This window comes from Antedon bifida, chromosome 6 (genome assembly GCF_963402885.1).
Source record: "Antedon bifida chromosome 6, ecAntBifi1.1, whole genome shotgun sequence".
In the NCBI taxonomy this organism is placed as follows: domain Eukaryota; kingdom Metazoa; phylum Echinodermata; class Crinoidea; order Comatulida; family Antedonidae; genus Antedon; species Antedon bifida.
The window spans coordinates 1,769,402-1,787,691 of record NC_136231.1 but is presented as its reverse complement, the minus strand read 5'-3'; the positions used below and the strand labels follow the sequence as shown (position 1 = coordinate 1,787,691).

The 18,290-nt window shown below is 33.2% G+C and overlaps 3 protein-coding genes across 3 annotated transcripts in view; 1 reads left to right on the top strand and 2 right to left on the bottom strand.

The window, feature by feature from the left end:
• LOC144845080 (beta-hexosaminidase subunit alpha-like) overlaps positions 1-18,290 on the top strand; it is a 69,506-nt gene that overhangs the window by 50,404 nt on the left and 812 nt on the right. The window lies entirely within an intron of this gene.
• Positions 3,995-6,518, bottom strand: LOC144845104 (mesotocin receptor-like). Its single transcript, XM_078702255.1, has one exon. It carries the CDS (start codon positions 6,147-6,149, stop codon positions 5,061-5,063), a length of 1,089 nt encoding a protein of 362 aa, XP_078558381.1. The 5' UTR covers positions 6,150-6,518; the 3' UTR covers positions 3,995-5,060.
• LOC144845116 (uncharacterized) lies at positions 13,870-17,809 on the bottom strand. Its single transcript, XM_078702270.1, has 4 exons — positions 17,583-17,809; positions 16,622-16,814; positions 15,816-15,949; positions 13,870-14,225 (listed from the first exon to the last, which is right to left on the bottom strand). The coding sequence occupies exons 1-4, from the start codon at positions 17,647-17,649 to the stop codon at positions 13,990-13,992; spliced, it is 630 nt and encodes a 209-aa protein (XP_078558396.1). The 5' UTR covers positions 17,650-17,809; the 3' UTR covers positions 13,870-13,989.

The window sequence follows — 18,290 nt, the reverse complement described above, 5'->3', positions numbered from 1 at the left end:
TTTCTTTCCATAGCTCTCTGAGTTTTGTCCATCTCTTTGGTTGTTGATCTTAACTCTGCTCCATATCCTGATTGTTATTATGCACTGCTTGACATTTTTTCAAAGTGACATTGGTATTTCTTTTTGCATTCTAAAACACCTCTATCCTCCTTTGATCCTGTATTTCTTGAAGTATTTCTTCCTTCGTGTTGTCCTGCATTTTTTGTCAAAGATATTTCTAGCTGTCCACTTTTTCTATCTGGTGATTTTCTACTGTGCTTTTTTTCTGTATCTGGTATTATATATGCCATTTTGATTCTCATCCATCTTTCAAGAACGGAGACATTTTGATTGCTCAATATTTCAATTATTGGTAGCTAATGCTATTATTGCCATTGTATAATATTAGGCATATGTGCTTGAAAAGAAGTAATATTTGTGTTAAACATCTGTAATCAAAAGTGTAATATTGTATATTAGTTTTATCCTGGTTACTTGTTTAAAATATCTTGCCACATGACTTTGGATCTAGAAATACAGATGAACATTTGTCAGTGGATGATGCATGCTTCCTCGGTTAAACATAAGTGTTTTTTTTATATAAACAGCTCGATAACATTAATTAACCATACGAACATTGTAAGAAAGTACAGTTATAACTCTCTTTGTTAAGACGTTGGAATTTTGGAATTCTGAGACCATAAAAAAACTACTGAACGTTTGAACTAGCTAAAAAGACAGTTTAATTGTTATTATATTATAGTGTATTTGATTTAATTGGACACTAAGAGAGGTAAGGTAATAAGAGATGACCTATCTTATTCAGTGACTTTTTCATTACGAAGTCCGTTGGTTTATTTTTTAAATCGTTCTTAATGTGTCTATCATGTTGAATGCAAATGTTTTCGTATTATAATGGCGCTGGTTGAATTCTCTGGGGAACATACTGCAATTCATAACATTTTAAAGTTTTCAATTTACAGAGATTACATGAGTTGTCTCTATCGAATTAGATCGAATTATCTCAAATTAGTTTTCCTTTTCATGGATAACAATCAATTAAGAAGTTAAATATCATCTCATCTCAACGACTACACAATTATTTCCCCCAATAAACAGAATGCCCGTGGCCTATATAAGCGCATGTTGTCATTACGCTCCCTACCTAATTAAACAGCAGTGAGAGAAGAGTTTAGAAACACGTATCTGAACAGCATCGTATATTCAATTAACGTTACGTTATATTAATGTCAATTTATATTCATAGCAGTTAGTGAAACATTACCACTAAGATTCTATCTGCCGATTATCGTACGGTATCCTGTCTAGCGACAATTAAATGACCTACAGTATCGCGTCTACTACCAACAACTGGGCCATTCTTAACACCTACATAAATTATTATAATCCATGTGTGACGAAGATTTTCGACAGCAGTAATGAAACTACAGGCTGTTTATTGTCGCAAGACATGATACCGTAGATTAATACTGATGTTTAAATTGTTGTTTTAAATATGTTTTATTGTCTGGAAATATTTTAAATATAATTGACCGGAAATTCACGACTTGTGAATCATGTACTATTCTTTTTTATTGTGGTTAACCAGTACTAAATATTAACGGTGAATAGGCTTATACTAACTTAACATTGTTAGGAGCGGAATATACGATTCAAATGTTACAATGCATTGCTAATAGCGCAGAGCATTTTATTTGTGCTTAGCGGACAACATGTAAAACAACACTTTTAGGTTAATCCTGCGTCTAAGTTATGACCAGTTTCCATAGAAACGTTAGTAATTGAAATTTTCCATTCGCTACTTGTGTTTCATTTTTCCTCCTTTGTAAAACTAATACTGTTAAAAGTCCCGAAAGATTTAAAATCTTGTATTTGATATTAATTTATAGTTTCAGAACCATGTCACTCCAAGTGTTATCAACCTACGGTAGGAGTGTTAATTCGTATTTTATTCTATAACATTTTAATTTAATTTATTACATTATTATAAGTACAGGCAATTTCTTACTTACTTTAGCATATTATTTATAAGTCGATCGTAATAATGATGTGTTGGGTGACTCGGGAGTGGGGGAGGGAGTGGAAGGGAAGGTGACGAATATGTAACAAGGGTGGATTCATGATGTTTTATAAGGGGAAATAGAGGGTAGTCTTATTACAGTTTGTCAAGGAGAGGGTACTGATACATCTGGGTTCTATGTAACGCTGGAAATTAAATACAATGTCCAAATAACAATAGTTAATAATACGCTCATGAAATAGATAATGACGACAGTGATGACGTAACGACAATGATGAATATGAAAGACGAGATGGTGTTGATTTTGAAGCTCATTATCATGAGGAGACATTAATGATGTTGAATTACTATGGTAATCGTGAGGATTATATTGACGTTGTAGGAGAAATAATAATAGTGATGACCATAGATTACTGTGTCAGTTTATGTCAAGAATCTATTAACTATTTTCCAAAAATGGCCCAGGCAATGATAACGTATCTTGCTTCTTTGCGCTACTTTAAGCAAACCTAATCCGCGTATTTTCAATGAGAAATGATTCTGACAACTCGATCAAAACATAATAAATAATAGAATAAAAATATAAATATTTGGTTATTGGTCAAAAATAGATTTATAACTGTTTGTACTACGGACGATAACGATCGACGGCAAATGTTAAACAGAAAACAAAACAAAAGAAATTTGAAAAGTGTTTTTATCCTATCTGTAAAATTGGCTTGGTGGTTATGATGCTTGGGTCCTGGGTTCAAGTCCTGTCTTGTCAGGATGTCAGGATTTTTTTTTCTCCACTCCCAAAGACTGTAATAAGACTTTGTTAATTAATGTATTGTGTATATGTTTTTCTTGTGAGCAGGATTGCCAACTTTAAGAAGGATAGTGAATGAATTCGATTATGGTTATCCTTGGCAATTTGCCTAAATATATAAACAAAACAATATCAATCTGTACGCTTTTCAATACTGATTGAACTTAAAAAAATATTATTTTTATCGAAAATAGTTCCTAGTTCTGTTGTTCTGTTGTTGTCTAAAGGAAAATCACTTTTATCGTCGATCGTTATTGTTCGTAGTATAATAATAATGCGCCACATATCCAATCAATGATTGCTCATAGGCGCAGGATATACGTATAGCACCAATATAAAAATTAAAACAATTTTAAAAAGCAAATTAAAATACCATAAAGGTCCACGACAATTAATATTATGATATGATATACAATTATGATATTATAGTAATTAAAAATATGTATGTATGTATGTTAAAAATTTCATACAATTATAAAATCAATCAAATATTTTAATCAAACTCTAAATTAAAAAGATTTGTTTTAAGAGCACGTTTAAAACAAGATGTATGAATCACATATGTTAGTGTACGCGGCAAACGAAACTTAGCATGAAATCCGTAAAATCATAATATTCCTATTATTAAAAAACTTTTAAGTTTAAACTATATTAAACTATATACAAAAATATTAATGAGTTTTGGTGGGGTTAAATCTTCAATGTGCTGATTTATTGAAAGTTAATTTGAATGTATTGTATTAAAGATATTTTTCTTTTTGTTTGTTGTCTTGTGTTCACCTCCGTCAGCAGAATTGACTCGGAGTGATGCATAATGATTGTATCTAATTTAGGAGTGTAAGGACTCTTACAAGAACATTAATTCAACATATTTACAATTAGAACATGCATAGTAGTAGAAATTATTAAACTGCGAATGTCGAAAATGACACTCCAAATATTAAAAATGTATAATAATACTACATTCTCAATTTCGTATATTTAGGCCTATTACCGATAACCATTCACAAAGCACATTATTTTCAAAAGCAATCATCTGAAATTCATTGATAAATTCAGTAACACATTCGTCCACAACTGACGAATTTAAAACACATTTAAAATAATATCTAAAATAATGAGAGCTAGCAGTTACTTTAAGGAGAAAAATGAAAATAAATAGAGCTTTGCATTGTGCGTGTATTTATCCTTGAAGATATAAATTTCGAAAAAAATGAAATGAAATAATAAAAAAATGTGCCGATAGTCACATAATTATAATAGCCAAACCGATAGTTTATCAATAAATGGATGAGGGAATTATAGACCTACTTTTAAAAACGCATTAAAATTGTATTTGTATTGAAAACGTATTTTTATCGAAATGAATGAACCTGTGTTGTTACTTTAGAAGGATATGATCAGTCAAATTAATGGTTTCTTTAGTTTTATGACAACTTGTGGTAAATTACGCTGAACATTACAAATCTTTGTTTGTTTAACGAGACTATCAACATTGTACTTTATTTTAAGACACTGTGTAAGTAAACCAACTATAAATCAAACTCATTGTGATAAAGCTATCAAATCAATATTGTTTTTTTATATAGTTTTAATAGACCTCGTTGAAGCACAGTTGTATTTATATAATATATATTATGACCAATGAAGGGAAGACAACCTTCTTCCATGGTTTGACAGAGCATACAACATTTTCCTAATTAAATTTACAATATTTAACAATAGCAAACATTATATATTAAAGAATGTACTCGGGTGGTAATGTATAACACTTAGGTAGTTTAGTTATATCAAGGATTTATGAACTCACATTTGAACATTTGAACACGAATGTACTAGAGCGTTGTGTGAACTATTTAAACGGCATTGTTTCATACCATAGCAGCTAAAATACGCGAATATACTTTTAGGCTAATCAGCATTAATTTTAATGATACGTCATCATGCGTTATGTATGAGGCAATGTTATTGTGTTATTTAGAACAATGGCACACATTAAACGCCTTGAAATAGAGTATATGGATTAGGAATGAACCGATCCATACATATATTAATATCATAATGTAAGGCTGGCTTAAGATAGGATCAGTTGTCTTAATCAATTCAAGAACTCACTACTGACATCCTTGGGTTACATATATTCCATTTTGCTAGATACTAATTAATAGAGGTGTTTTATAACAGTTTTGATTAAATTGCTAACCTTGATTGAAACTATCGTGCGTTCTTCACTTAGACTTTGCTTCCAGTGTCTTCTTCGAGACGTTCACAGTAGTGTCCCACAACACGGTTCGTTTCCTCAAGTTCTACTACTGTTCGTTTAGTGTTGTCTGTCTGCGATGCGGCTCTGTAACTGCGCACACGAGTTCTGGATGACGCCAATGCACTCACACAATTCTGACGCGCTTGGCGAAATGCGTAAAATAGAAAAAATATGTACGGGTTAACTGCACTGTTGCTAACAGCCAAAATAGAAAATACACTGTAGATTTTGAGTTGCCATGGAGTTTCCCCAGATGAGTCTAGTGGTTGTGGAGGGTTTACGGCCACGTAAAGTTCGGTAGCGAAATATGGAAACCCACATAGAATGAAAACCATAATAATTGCGCACGTCATTTTTAACGTACGAACGCGCGTTTTCTTCTTGTACTGCGAATCGGGTAATGAACTATGGCGTGTATTCCATAACTTGGCCACAATGCGCACATATGCAAATGTTATAAAAAAGAACGGAATGAAAAAGGCAAACACAGATGCGTAAACTATATATATAGTTTTTTCTGAATCGTTTTGATTGTCAAATCTTGTAAGACACATTGGCTCTCCGTTGTGCTCACGTTTTTCAAAAACAAAAAGTTGAGGTGTTGCAAATATGCAGGCTAATGTCCACGCAATACAAATCAATTTAGCTGAGTCAAGTGGTTTTTTTAGTGGACTGAATAGGGAATGATGGCGATCGATTGCTATTGCAGCAATCATATAATTAGAAGCCATTAATGTTATGACCTGAACGAGCATAAAAACACGACAAGCTCCGTCAGACGCTGACCAACGCCGGTCCTGCGTCTCTCGGATCAACTCGCCAAGTACGGCAAACAACGCTACAGAAAGATCAGCAACTGCTAACGATATAATATAACTATGAAAGCGAATTCGCTTTTTAATGTTCACAATCATCCAGGCTAAAAGAGCGGTATTGCCTGTGAACGCCAGAAGAAAAATCACCCCTTCGGCGATCATACGAGATGGTTGATGATACTTTGTATGTGGTGGTGAAGCCATCGTGGTCTGATTGTCCTCGTATTCTGTGTTGTTAAACATTTTCACAGCTAAATTATCTGCGCGTATATACTGACAATTGACGTGTAAAATTGCAGGCGATTCCGTCTCTTCCGAAGCATTCAATTCCCTACACTTACCACGTGCATTGTTATAATAATATAATTTGGATGATAATTATATTACGTTTCAGACACATAGACGCTACCCAATGTTTAATACAGATTTTAGCTTGTAGGCATTCCTTATAAATTAAATCATTCTAGCTGTTTATAGAATATAGCTGCTATACTAGTCCCTCGTCTTGTTTTGTATGCAACAACATTGGTTGAATTCGATCACGACAATACTATGGCACTGAGTGGTAAAAAGTCTTATATCGGTTCATCAGTGGAAATGCGACCTCAATCACTCACTGCAGTAGTGTAACGTCATCACCACGAACGCTCTAGCACCTCCCACTAAACACAAAATGATATATCACATTGAAAATTGTAATGATGTGTGACATTTATTTGCCATTAATTAATGTACTAATTAGTTTTAACGAACTGGTATCATTTTGTCGACTGTAAGTGACATTTGCTGTTGTTTATTATACACAAGCCATACATGTCATTCCTGTATTTCTTAAGATCTGTTTACACTATATCACACTTTAAAAAATGTGATGTGCCCATATATGGACATGATGTCATATCACTACCATATTTAAGCATATCACTACCATATTTGGGCACATCACACTTTGTTTGTCAAACTAATTTGAGAGTGTAGACAGAGCTTTACTTGTAGTCAAATTTAGGGTTGTACCGTTAGCACTCTTTTTTTAACTAAAATGGGTACATGCAATAATCGATTCTCTTCGATGGGAAAGTGACTTTAATACCTGGTTAAATCTTATTAAATATAACACTAAAGATAACACTTTGTTTGCCTTATTTAATTATCGATTTGATATATTTCTGCAATGTAAACATCATACAACTTTGTTCATAATTGTTTTTAACGAAGAAACAGTTTGTGTTGCGCTCGGTAGCTATTTCCACGACACGTATGTCGTAACTTGATGGCTCAAATGGAGGCTATACTGTATATATTCTTAATATTTAGTTTTTATGCAGTTTATGCATTTTAAAAACACGTAGTAATACGTGGCCTCCTTTTTAAACACACAAATCTACGACATCGTATACATTTAGCGCCCATAAAAGAATATTCAAACGCGATCTAGTCGGCTAAAGTAGGCTAACCGTGAGAGGATGTTCGCCTTTACTTTAATCTCAGCATTTTAAAATTTCAAATTTGTATTTCATTATTTCATGAGTCACATTAAAGCTATTTATTCGATGCATTTTCGTGGTGGGGTGGGGGAAACAACATCGTATACATTAACACCCATAAAAGATAATTCAACCGCGACCTAGTCGGCTAAAGTAGGCTAACCATGAGAGGATGTTCGCCTTTACTTTAATCTCAGCATTTTTCAAAATCCAAATTTGTATTTCATTATTTCTTGAGTCGCATTAAAGCTATTTTCGGGGGAAAAGAACAATCAATGGATTTGGCCACCATCCACAAAAATGTTCTCAGTTAAAATCGATATTTCAAAGAAACTGGCGTCTATCTCATCTACTGTAATAATACTTACTTTTGGTTTAGGCCTATCTATATTATGAATAACGAATGTTTATGAGTAGAATGATATTTTTATGAATTAAAAAATGAAAATATTCAATAAATTCCAGGAATAAATTCATTATTTGTTTTTGTTTACAATATACCTAGGCCTACTCAAAAGTTAAAACTACAAAATGGCCTATTCAAAGTCTGATTTTATTAATCTTCCTTTTTCATGTTTTCGGGGGACAATGCATTTTTAATAGTCACCAGGCTCGCGTTGCACAAAATGTTTACAACAACCTTGAATGTGCAATACAACGTGTTACGAAATTAGCCAATCAAATGGCAAGGATACACGCAGGTGTGTGTTACATTTTTATAGTGTAACTTAACATTAACATTAGGCAAAATCAAATGTCATGTTTTATGTTCGTCTTGGTTATGAACATTGTGTAATTGACTTTGCTTCTACTTGAAGTTGTGCATGTGAATTCAACCTCGTGTATTTTTATATTTTGTGTCGAATAAGTGATGCTACTTTCCAAAAAACAATCTTATATTGGATAACTGTTACAAATTTTATTTAAGAATTATAGTATAATTATGATTATCCTTTATTTGAGGTAATGTATAAATTAGATCTTAAACTATGTTGTTAAGTTACATTCCAACATCTGAAGTTGGTCCATAATAATACATGTTTGTTATGTTGATCATTTAGATAAAATATTTTAACGATTAGGCTAATCCCAATCAAACTTGGTCAATAATAAAATTAATTAATTGTTTACAATTAGGGTTAAAGGTCACACAATTCCTCTGACTGGATTCATGTTCTGTCTGAACATAATATCTCTAGTTAACTTTGTGATCGTCCTACATTGTAAACCTCGTATTCGTAAGTGTTATGGGTATATGTACAACATGTATAGAAAATTTTAATGTTTATAAAATCCCGAAAAGATTCCTACGAAAGACAAAGAAGATAATGTACATCAAATCTACGAACGCAGTGTATCATAACAAACGCTCATATTAGGATATATTGGGTAGCAGGGGAAAGTGACTTGTTTGTTCTTCTTTTCATTCAGATCTCTTATTATTTAAATTATTTTATAAAGATTTCACTGCGTTAATGCCAATAGTCACATACTAATTAACAGCACTTTCAATTTAGTAAGGAGATGTGACCTCGGATATATAGGTTTTGCCATAATCAGTACTTATAGTTTAGTGGAAATTATGACACTAAGTATAGTGCATATTGGAATATAGAATCATCTTCTACTAGACACTTACGACCTTGATCTGCTCTCTAAAGTATAATAGTTTCGACTACTTATCGACCATAAGTATTTTATAAAAAATAGAGAAATGTCACAATCGTAATTAATGTTTGATCATTCTTAATATACCTATTCACACTTTCCTAGTGCAGAGAGAATAAAGGTCAGGAGTTGCAGCGTAAAACTGTCATGCATACGCTCATTCACACCAACAAAATGACATTGAGTTTGACGTTTTCTTTCGACCCTCAGTCCAGGTTTTACACAGGGCCTAAATCAATGTGAAACTATGACACTCACATGTCACTGAGTATTGACCATCATTTTCGGTGATGAATGTAATGTCGTGTATCATTTCATTTATGCTCGTTGGTGGCACTTTTCATAGTATTTTGTGAAAACAACATTTTGTTATTTATAGCGGCAATCGAAACCTGTTTACTACTGTAGAACAAGCAATACATTTTTATCGCGTATTTTATTTGTACACAATGAACACCATCAAATATCTAACGGCGGTTTATTCATAATAAAGTATTATGGAATGTAGCTAGATAATAAGGTAACACATCATTATACAATAGTTATTTATATTATTATATATGCTGCGTGACTTATCACCTACATAATTTCATTGTATATATTGATTTTGAAAGTTTACAAATACCATAACACCTGCAAACGTTGTCGACAGATTAAACTTCAATTATATTATTCATCTTAATTATTTATGAATTATTTGTATATTTGATCAAACGTTGTTATACAAGGTGTTTTGCACTGATTACATATGTGTACATTAATTCAACATTAAGGTAAAACGGTTTAATTTGAAATTCAATTTAACTACTTGTTTTGATCAAAGAAATCAGGATTCTGAGCTCCGGAGATCGAATGGTTTGTCTATGGCTGCGACACGATCAGTTTCACATAGTACAGTATTTGGTATTTGTCGCAGCCAGAGACAAGATCAAAGGACTGTTACGAGTTCTTATCTTGGCAGGGCGAGCTCAGTGTACTGTTACTAGATTGCCTTGATCTGATGCATACATCACATACATAATATTTATCAATCTTGTCAGTAAAAAAAACCAAATATGTATTATGGTAACACATCAACAGAAAAGAAACGGGTTGGGAAAGTGGCCCAGCATATTAAAGTTCAGATGTTAGCTTATTGTCGGTATCATCCTTACAATAAATTCTTTTTTTATCACAGAGTCAAACTTTTGTTTTAGCAATTTGTTTTGATGCCAGGAGTTAAAAACACTGACATTATGTAATTCCAAAGGAAAGTCAATTTCCAGCTACTGAATCTGGTATCAAAAGCTGATTGCTTTGCTTGGGGAGAAATTATAGGTGAGACAGGGGCGTCGCAATCGGCAAGGGTTCAATGCTCTCCTCGATTAAGTCTTCTAGGACTTAGAATGGAGGCTCAGCTCAGTGTACACATTGTTTAGTGCCATCACTCGACACGAAGTGACCCTTAGGGAGTAGAAAGTTGTTGTATGTGTCGTCCACACCTGGCGCAATTCAGCCCAGTAGGCTGCAAGTGAAGTCGCAAGTTATTCTCCATTTAAATATTTACATTTAGAAAAGAGTGCATCTTTCGGAAGAGATAGGAAGTTATCCCGGTGTGGTTCATCTCGGCCCTGTGTCGTGAGCGCCGGTTGGTTACAGCTGTACGACACGAAGAGACCCTTAGGCCTACCAGAGAAGAAAGTTGTTATGTGTCGTCCACACATGTGCCCAATTCAGTCCAGTAGACTAACAAGTCACATTTCAGGCGTTTTTATTTATGTTCCTACATTGTGCTTATTTTTAGTTACTAAATAGAAATGTATTTAAAGAATTTGATTATATTTTGTAAAAGTAAATGTTGCCTAATCTCACTAGCTAATAACCATATTCAGTGTGTTGACGGGTATGTTTTGTTGTCTTTCTTTTCCTCTTTCAATCTCAGGTTTGGCAACTATACCATTCATCTCAAGATAAATTCTCAACTAGTAGGCTAATCTGTCAATTGATTGATATTTGCTCCGGTGATAATTGAGTACACTTATAACGTTACTGAATAATAGTATCTAATTAGAGTATTGACTGTTGAAATGTTTCTTAACAACTTTACACCTGCAGATGTTTTGTCGTTTTGTTCATATAAACCAACTTCACAGTTTTACTAAATGTGTTAGCACAGTTGTATGTCATATGTTCTTCGTACTTTACAATATTGTAAAAACATTTTGGTTTAATAATTTTGTTGAAGAAATTTGTTACCATTCAGTATAGTGTTTGCTTCCAATAAGTGTTACATTGCAACTGTTAGGAACTATTCACTCATTTAATTTGTTCATTTGTTGTTAGAGTCTTCTTAAGCTTTCGCTTTTGGGACCATCAATTCTTCTTATTGTTTGTTGGGCTCTCTTTTAGTCTTTTTCTAGTTGTGTTTTAAACTCATTAATTGACTTAGAATTTACTGCAACGGGCAGTAAATTGTTCCATTTTTCGACAATGAAATATGAGAAAAACTTTTTTCTGTGCATAGTCCTAGTATGTTGCTTAAGAATTTTAAAGTTATTATTATGCAAATGTTGTGAAAATACATTGATGCTGGGTCTAACCCAATACTCTTGGCTTTACTTCAACCCAGTGCTGCCCAGTTGTGAATGAACATTTTCAGCACATCAAAATACATAATAATATTTTAAAAACGTACCAAAGAACTGACAATTTACTGAAAGTGACACAATTCCCTACCCAAACGCTCAGGTCATATAACAATGCAATACGGTCTACTGCTAATAACCATTTAGGCCTAAATCAAGTCTTCGATAAGGAAATTAATTGATAGTTAATGAAGAAACGATATAATAGGCCTAAGTACCGCACTAATAAGACACATTTGTTTTGTTAAACATCATAGTACTTAGCTGAAGTGTAATATATGACTACATGTATTACTGCAGACGTGAGGTTTATAGGGTCAACGCTATCCTGTTTCTGCTATTCAGCTCAGGGCTTACATCTTTCTGCCGTTTTCTATGTCATAATAGCTTAGTCCCGCTGACTTCTAATCTTAGTGTTAAAGGCGTCATCACTTGATTGATTATAAAACTGGAAGCGTTTTATGTAAGACAGGAACATTTATCTTTTAAATGACGCAATTAAACTCGTTTCAAACATATTTGAACGTTTCACTCGTTGCACCTATATAGCAATCTTGAACTATTAATTATATTTTGTCTAAAGCAAATTATTAATTAAAATACGTATGACGGTTCTGTGTCGAAACTCTGATTTTCACAAAATTCATATTAGCACACGATAAGTTGTTATTACGTCATCACTTCTGAAAAGCATGAAGGAAGGCCGTCGATTGAACAAATACAACACGCGCATAAAGTAATTAATAATGAACTGATTATTCACAAACATTGACAATTGTATAAATTTGTGACGCCATATATTCTAAGGAAGTGGATAATAGTGCTTTATTTGTGACACAGAGATATGACAGAGTTTACTAAAGCTCTAATCTTGATCGTTTCCCCGTAAAACTTATTTACACTTTGTTTAAATAATGTAAAGCAAAGAACATTTTATACACGACAGGAGGTTATTAAGTTAAAATATTTACATACATTTATAGAAAGTACCTAAGGATTATTGACTATAAGGAAAATGAATGGAAATTAGGCCAGTGTCACCAGTAACCGTAGTTTTATTAGATGTAACCTACTTACTGTTGAACTTCACAAGTTGTATTTCGTATCCTTTTGATGTTTCATTAACCCATTATCCTAAAGGTAAATACATTCCAAAGGTCAATATAAAATAAGTGCTAAATACATTTTTTTAATGACTCTTATTGTGTCCTTGAATTTATTCTGAAATCTTGGCGTTTAGAATTATTACAACAGTTTTTTAGAGGGCAGCATATTGTTCAATAGGGAAATAACGAACCGTGATGTCACTAAAACTGGCTAGGCCCAGATTGCAGAGCATATACCCTATGGTATACGGTTACTACACAGAGTGGGCCTAAATCCTACACAGATTCTCCGTTGTTTTCTTTATTACTCATAAACGCTAGTGCCATAAAGTAAGTTTAGTATATTTTGAAATATTGAAAACACTTCTCGCGTTAGAAATTAACAAGCACAGTAATTAGCGCCCCAAACGGTTTATTTTTATACCCAGTTCGAAGGTAGACGTCTGTTCACCATTTCCCTCATGAAACTTCAAAGCTAAGATTAAGATAAAATAGTTAGCATGATATTTTGCTTGACTACCTCTTCTGTAAAGTATTTAGTATTAATTTAACAGTTAATCAATCTATATCACTACCTAACAACATTGAATTGTAAAGGGTTGGACGCGAAAGAGTAGAAAACATTATGCTGTAACCAAAAACCAAAGTAATTCTATAACAATGGCAAGATATTATAAATATGTGTCTTTCTGCTTGTTTTTTCCCTCAGCTTTTAAGTGATATTCTTGAACCTGGCACTTCCATGATTTCTGATTATTTTTTAACATCAGCCTAAGGTCAGGACGACACATCGGAGATACAATTCTTATGAGCATTTAGGCTGTCCCATATCTCTCTATACTCTGCCAACGACGCCAATAGGCCTAGGCTATATGAAGATTATACATATATCAGGTGTCAAATTGTTGTGTCAATTATGTATGATTATAATTAATATCATTACAATTTTAACTTATGTCAAATGCGTATTCTTTGTAGTTTGATGATTCAACAGGTTCATTCAGATTCGTTAGTTTCATTTCAATTTAAATCCTCTGTTTGTCGTTTCTAAAACTCTTCTAAAATTAGAAGAACGACGCCTCAAAATATGAAAGAAACATTGTAGGCATTACAAGTTTCCATGTTTGTTCCATGTATGTACGTTTCTAATAATAATAATTAAATCCATGCCAATTGCGTTTTTGCCGTAAGTCTTTGATGATCAACAGGTCCCTTCAGATTTGTTAGTTTCACTTGATCTTAAGTCATCTTGTCGTTGAGTTTGTCTATTTAGCGGGTCGTGTTCAGTAGCATGTTCATCATCTTCGTTGCTATCAATGTTTTCTTGGTTTTTCTCATTTTTGGTATCGTTTTCATCATCGACAAATGATTTTAAAGAGTTATGTGCTGAGTCATCCCAATCAAGACCTCCACTGGCTAGATTTTCATCATCTGAATCTGAAATAGGAAAATGAATGGAAATTAGGCAAGTGCCACCTATAACCCCTAGTTTCATTAGTAAGGCTAACTCAGACAGCATCGTCGGTGCTATCTGAGTTGAATCCCGAGAGATAGCGTCGGGCGTAGTTGTTAGGTCGTCGGGAGAACTTTAAACATGTTTAATTTTCTACCAACGAGACGACTCGTCGGGCCTCGTCGTACGACGCTGTCTGAGGAGGCCTTTAGATGTAAACCTACATACTGTTGAACTTCAGAAGTTATATTTTGTATCTCATTGATGTTTCATTAACCCATTAGGCCTATCTTAAAGGTAAATGTATTCCAAGGGTCAATATAAAACAAGTGCTAAATACATTTTTAAATGACTCTTTCCTGAAATCTTTGCGTTTAGAATCATTACAACACTGTTTAGAGGGCAGCATACAATTTAATATGGAAATGACGAACCGTGATAAATGTCACTAAAACTGGCTAGGCCCAGATTGCAGGGCATCCCTACTTTATGCGGTACCGGTAAAGACGTTGCTTACATAATAAATTAAAGAAAAAAGTACCTGTTACCATAATTATGTATAGTTTTTCCGTATTAGTTTATAGATACTTTCGTAAAATATACAATTCTAACGGGTAACACTGCCGATATGATGTTTTCAACATTTCAATTTGGACACTTCAAAGAATGTCAAAATGTCGTGGTAATTGAGTTACACGAGAGATTGCAAATCACCCTTTAGCATTCATACAAGTAAAAAGAGATATGTCGAAACTTTTTGTAAACAGAATTAATTTAAATGTCAGGTTATATTTTCGTTGTATATTTTTATCAAATTTGGCGACAACGCGAAGGAATAAATACGGTATATATTTAGATACATAGTTACGACGACGCCATCAAACGAAATTGCAATTGCATGTTGACTTGCATTCAATGTAAGGTATAATTCTCTTACCACTTATGTTATGATAACTTATTGTTTTTCTGTCAATAAATAAACGACTGTGCGTTGATTTAATCGGTGGCATGGAACATATTTGTATTGCCCAACACATTAGTCTATAATGTTCCAGACGACGATTCGACTTAATGTTTGTTTTATTGAATAATATTTCATAACTTGAACAATTATTGATAATAAACATATTTTAATGTGTGTCAAAACGATTCATAGACTTTACAAACATCAAACACCGACTACTAACACTAAACATAAAATGGAGACGTTGTGCAAGTCTGTAAACGCATTCAGTTTTCTTTTCTGACGACCAGCAATTGAACTCTTTACTATGACAAGTTACAGTAGGCTCCACGCATTAAGCTCTGTCTACACTTTTCAAAACTAGTTTGACAAAAAAAGTGTGATGTGCCCAAATATGGTAGTGATATGCTTAAATATGGTAGTGATATGACATTATCATGTCCATATATGGGCACATCACAGTTTTGTTGTCACATAAAGTTTGATAGTGTAAACAGAGCTTTAGTTACAAGAAATAACTTTGTCTATTACCGTTTATTAACCAATTTGAATTGTTAATGAAGAATATTATTATGCAGTCGGTATAATTAGCAAATAAAAGTAAACTTACCAGTATCTATATCATCGGCATGTATACTATATCGTGGCAGATCGTCTTGGCAACACCGAAAGCAACAGCATGTGATAGACATGGTAAATATTAAAACCAGGCAAAAGAACGTAATAAAGAATACAGTCGCAGCGCTGAAATAAAAAACAATTCAATATTACGATTCCGTTACAAAAGAATACAAGAAGTGAAATCGTTGGAAAAACAGAATTAGATCAATTTCTCTCGCAACCTTTCGTATCGCTATCGTCTGTGTAGAGTCTAGGTTAGGCCTAGCCCAACTCAGACATCACATCACTGTAGGTGTGTTATAAAAACAAATAATGAATGTTTTGTATTCGTTGAATAGAAAGAATGTTCCATTCGTTGAATAGAAAGAATGTTCCATTCGTTGAATAGAAAGAATGTTCCATTCGTTGAATAGAAAGAATGTTCCATTCGTTAAATATAAAGAATGTTTCATTCGTTGAATAGAAAGAATGTTCTAAACGTTGAATAGAAAGAATTTTCCATTCGTTGAATAAAAAGAATGTTCCATTCATTGAATAGAAAGAATGTTCCATTCGTTGAATAGAAAAATGTTCCATTCGTTGAATAGAAAGAATGTTCCATTTATTAAATATTTGAACTCATAAAAATATTCTCACCATCTATTCCATATAATTCATTACTTGTATACTATATGATATCTTAATTGCTATAATCAACTGATAACAGCCATTGAGCATTTGAAAAATCCTTACCATCAACAATTACTTTTAATAAGGATCAATGTTCACTGTTAGTTAATGATATAAATAAAGTACCTGATATTAAACGACTGGCCAATACTGTGGAGTTTATTGTTAGGCCAGTAAATAGAATTTTTTGGATGTGAACAACACGTTCTGTTGTATTGTGTACCGCAACAGTATGGACCTTCAAGATGACTAGTACAGTTCAAAACTGGTCTATAGTTACCATCGATATCGTAATATTGTTCACAAAGTTCACCTGATACTGTTGAAACAAAATTTTATAATATAAATGTTAAATATATTTTTTTTAAATAAATATTTTGTACATAATTTAGTTTCATTGTAAATAGGCCTATTGTTAAATCATTTTCTTTTCTGTAACTTTTATTTTACTTACTCTGGACGCACCTTCATTTAAGAAGTATGCCATTGTTTCAAAAGTGTAGCTTCCAAATAAATTATTATTATTAATGTAGTTTAAACCAAAGAACCATAAGGAAACCTCATCCTCGTCGTGTATATCAATTAAAGTTCAATACAATATTAGCCAACCAGCAGACTCAAATTTATTTATATAGGCCTAACTAGTTATATTTCAATGTTTAGGGGCTGAACTTGATTAGTCCTTCCATTGATATAATTATTATTATTTGTATGTTACAATGTTTATAATTTATTTTTATGGGTAAATAATAAATGAAATGAAAATGTTGATTAGGTCCACATTCGGGTGTCCTAAAATGTTCATTCCGTTATTCGAAATTTACTACTAAATAACTATAGTGTATAAAAATGCCTATTATGCTTCCAAGTCACAAATATGGGCAATGGGTATCGTATATGTTGGTGTTGCATGTGCTATGGTTGATCTTGTTGCCCTCAGTAGACACGATCACACTGTTTAATGTCAGTGACTATCGCTACCGACGAGAATGGGTTGGTTTAAATACAATAACTACATCGATTTATATTCTCTAATGCCTAGGAAAGCTACATGTTTTTGTTTTATTTAATTACTACTACCACGTACCTGTAGGAAATATTGTGATGATATATATGAGGCCACATATAATGACTGCACCCTTATATAGTTGCATGGCTATAAAACTACAAAATGATCTACAAACACTGTAATCGGGTAACCTGCTCAGGGTGAAAGTACAACATTTGGGAACAGTATTCCAACTATAACAATACACCAAACAGAAAGATCAATATTGACTGATCAATACCCATGATTGATACGTAATCAGTGGCGTAACGGCTATGAGCTCTCACTGGCTGAGCAATGCCCAGAGGAAAAACAGACATTAAAATATGTCGAAGAGGGCTAAAAACGCATGAGGCCTCTTACGGTTCATAAACCAGGGCATCCGGCCTCTGCGTTACGTCACTGTACGTAATCTATTATAATAGGCCTCCTATACATTGGTCTAGGGAAGAATACCGATTATAAAACAATGAAGCTAGTGTTTGCAATGGAATTAATTAATGTTCAGTATACTGGATGATGATTGGTCAACACGAAGTTGATGTGAGATGTAGAGCCAGTAATACAGTGTGTTCTGGGCAGACTTCATTTTCTCTTCCTTGATTGGTGAATTGAATTTTGATTTTTGTTTAATAACATTTGAGTTCGATGTTCTTCTGAGCTGTATTATACCGGACTCCCGAATTCGCAGTGTACCTGAGTACAAATCTACTCACTATTTATTCCCGTTTATGCATTACGTCATTC

Bases quoted from the DNA above. Each gene is read 5' to 3' on its own strand.
- LOC144845104 (XM_078702255.1), bottom strand. From the start codon at position 6,149: ATGTTTAACAACACAGAATACGAGGACAATCAGACCACGATGGCTTCA.
- LOC144845116 (XM_078702270.1), bottom strand. From the start codon at position 17,649: ATGCAACTATATAAGGGTGCAGTCATTATATGTGGCCTCATATATATC. The intron at 16,815-17,582 runs GTACGTGGTAGT...TTGTTTCAACAG, and splicing joins CATCACAATATTTCCTACAG to TATCAGGTGAACTTTGTGAA. The intron at 15,950-16,621 runs GTACTTTATTTA...TTTTTATTTCAG, and splicing joins GGCCAGTCGTTTAATATCAG to CGCTGCGACTGTATTCTTTA.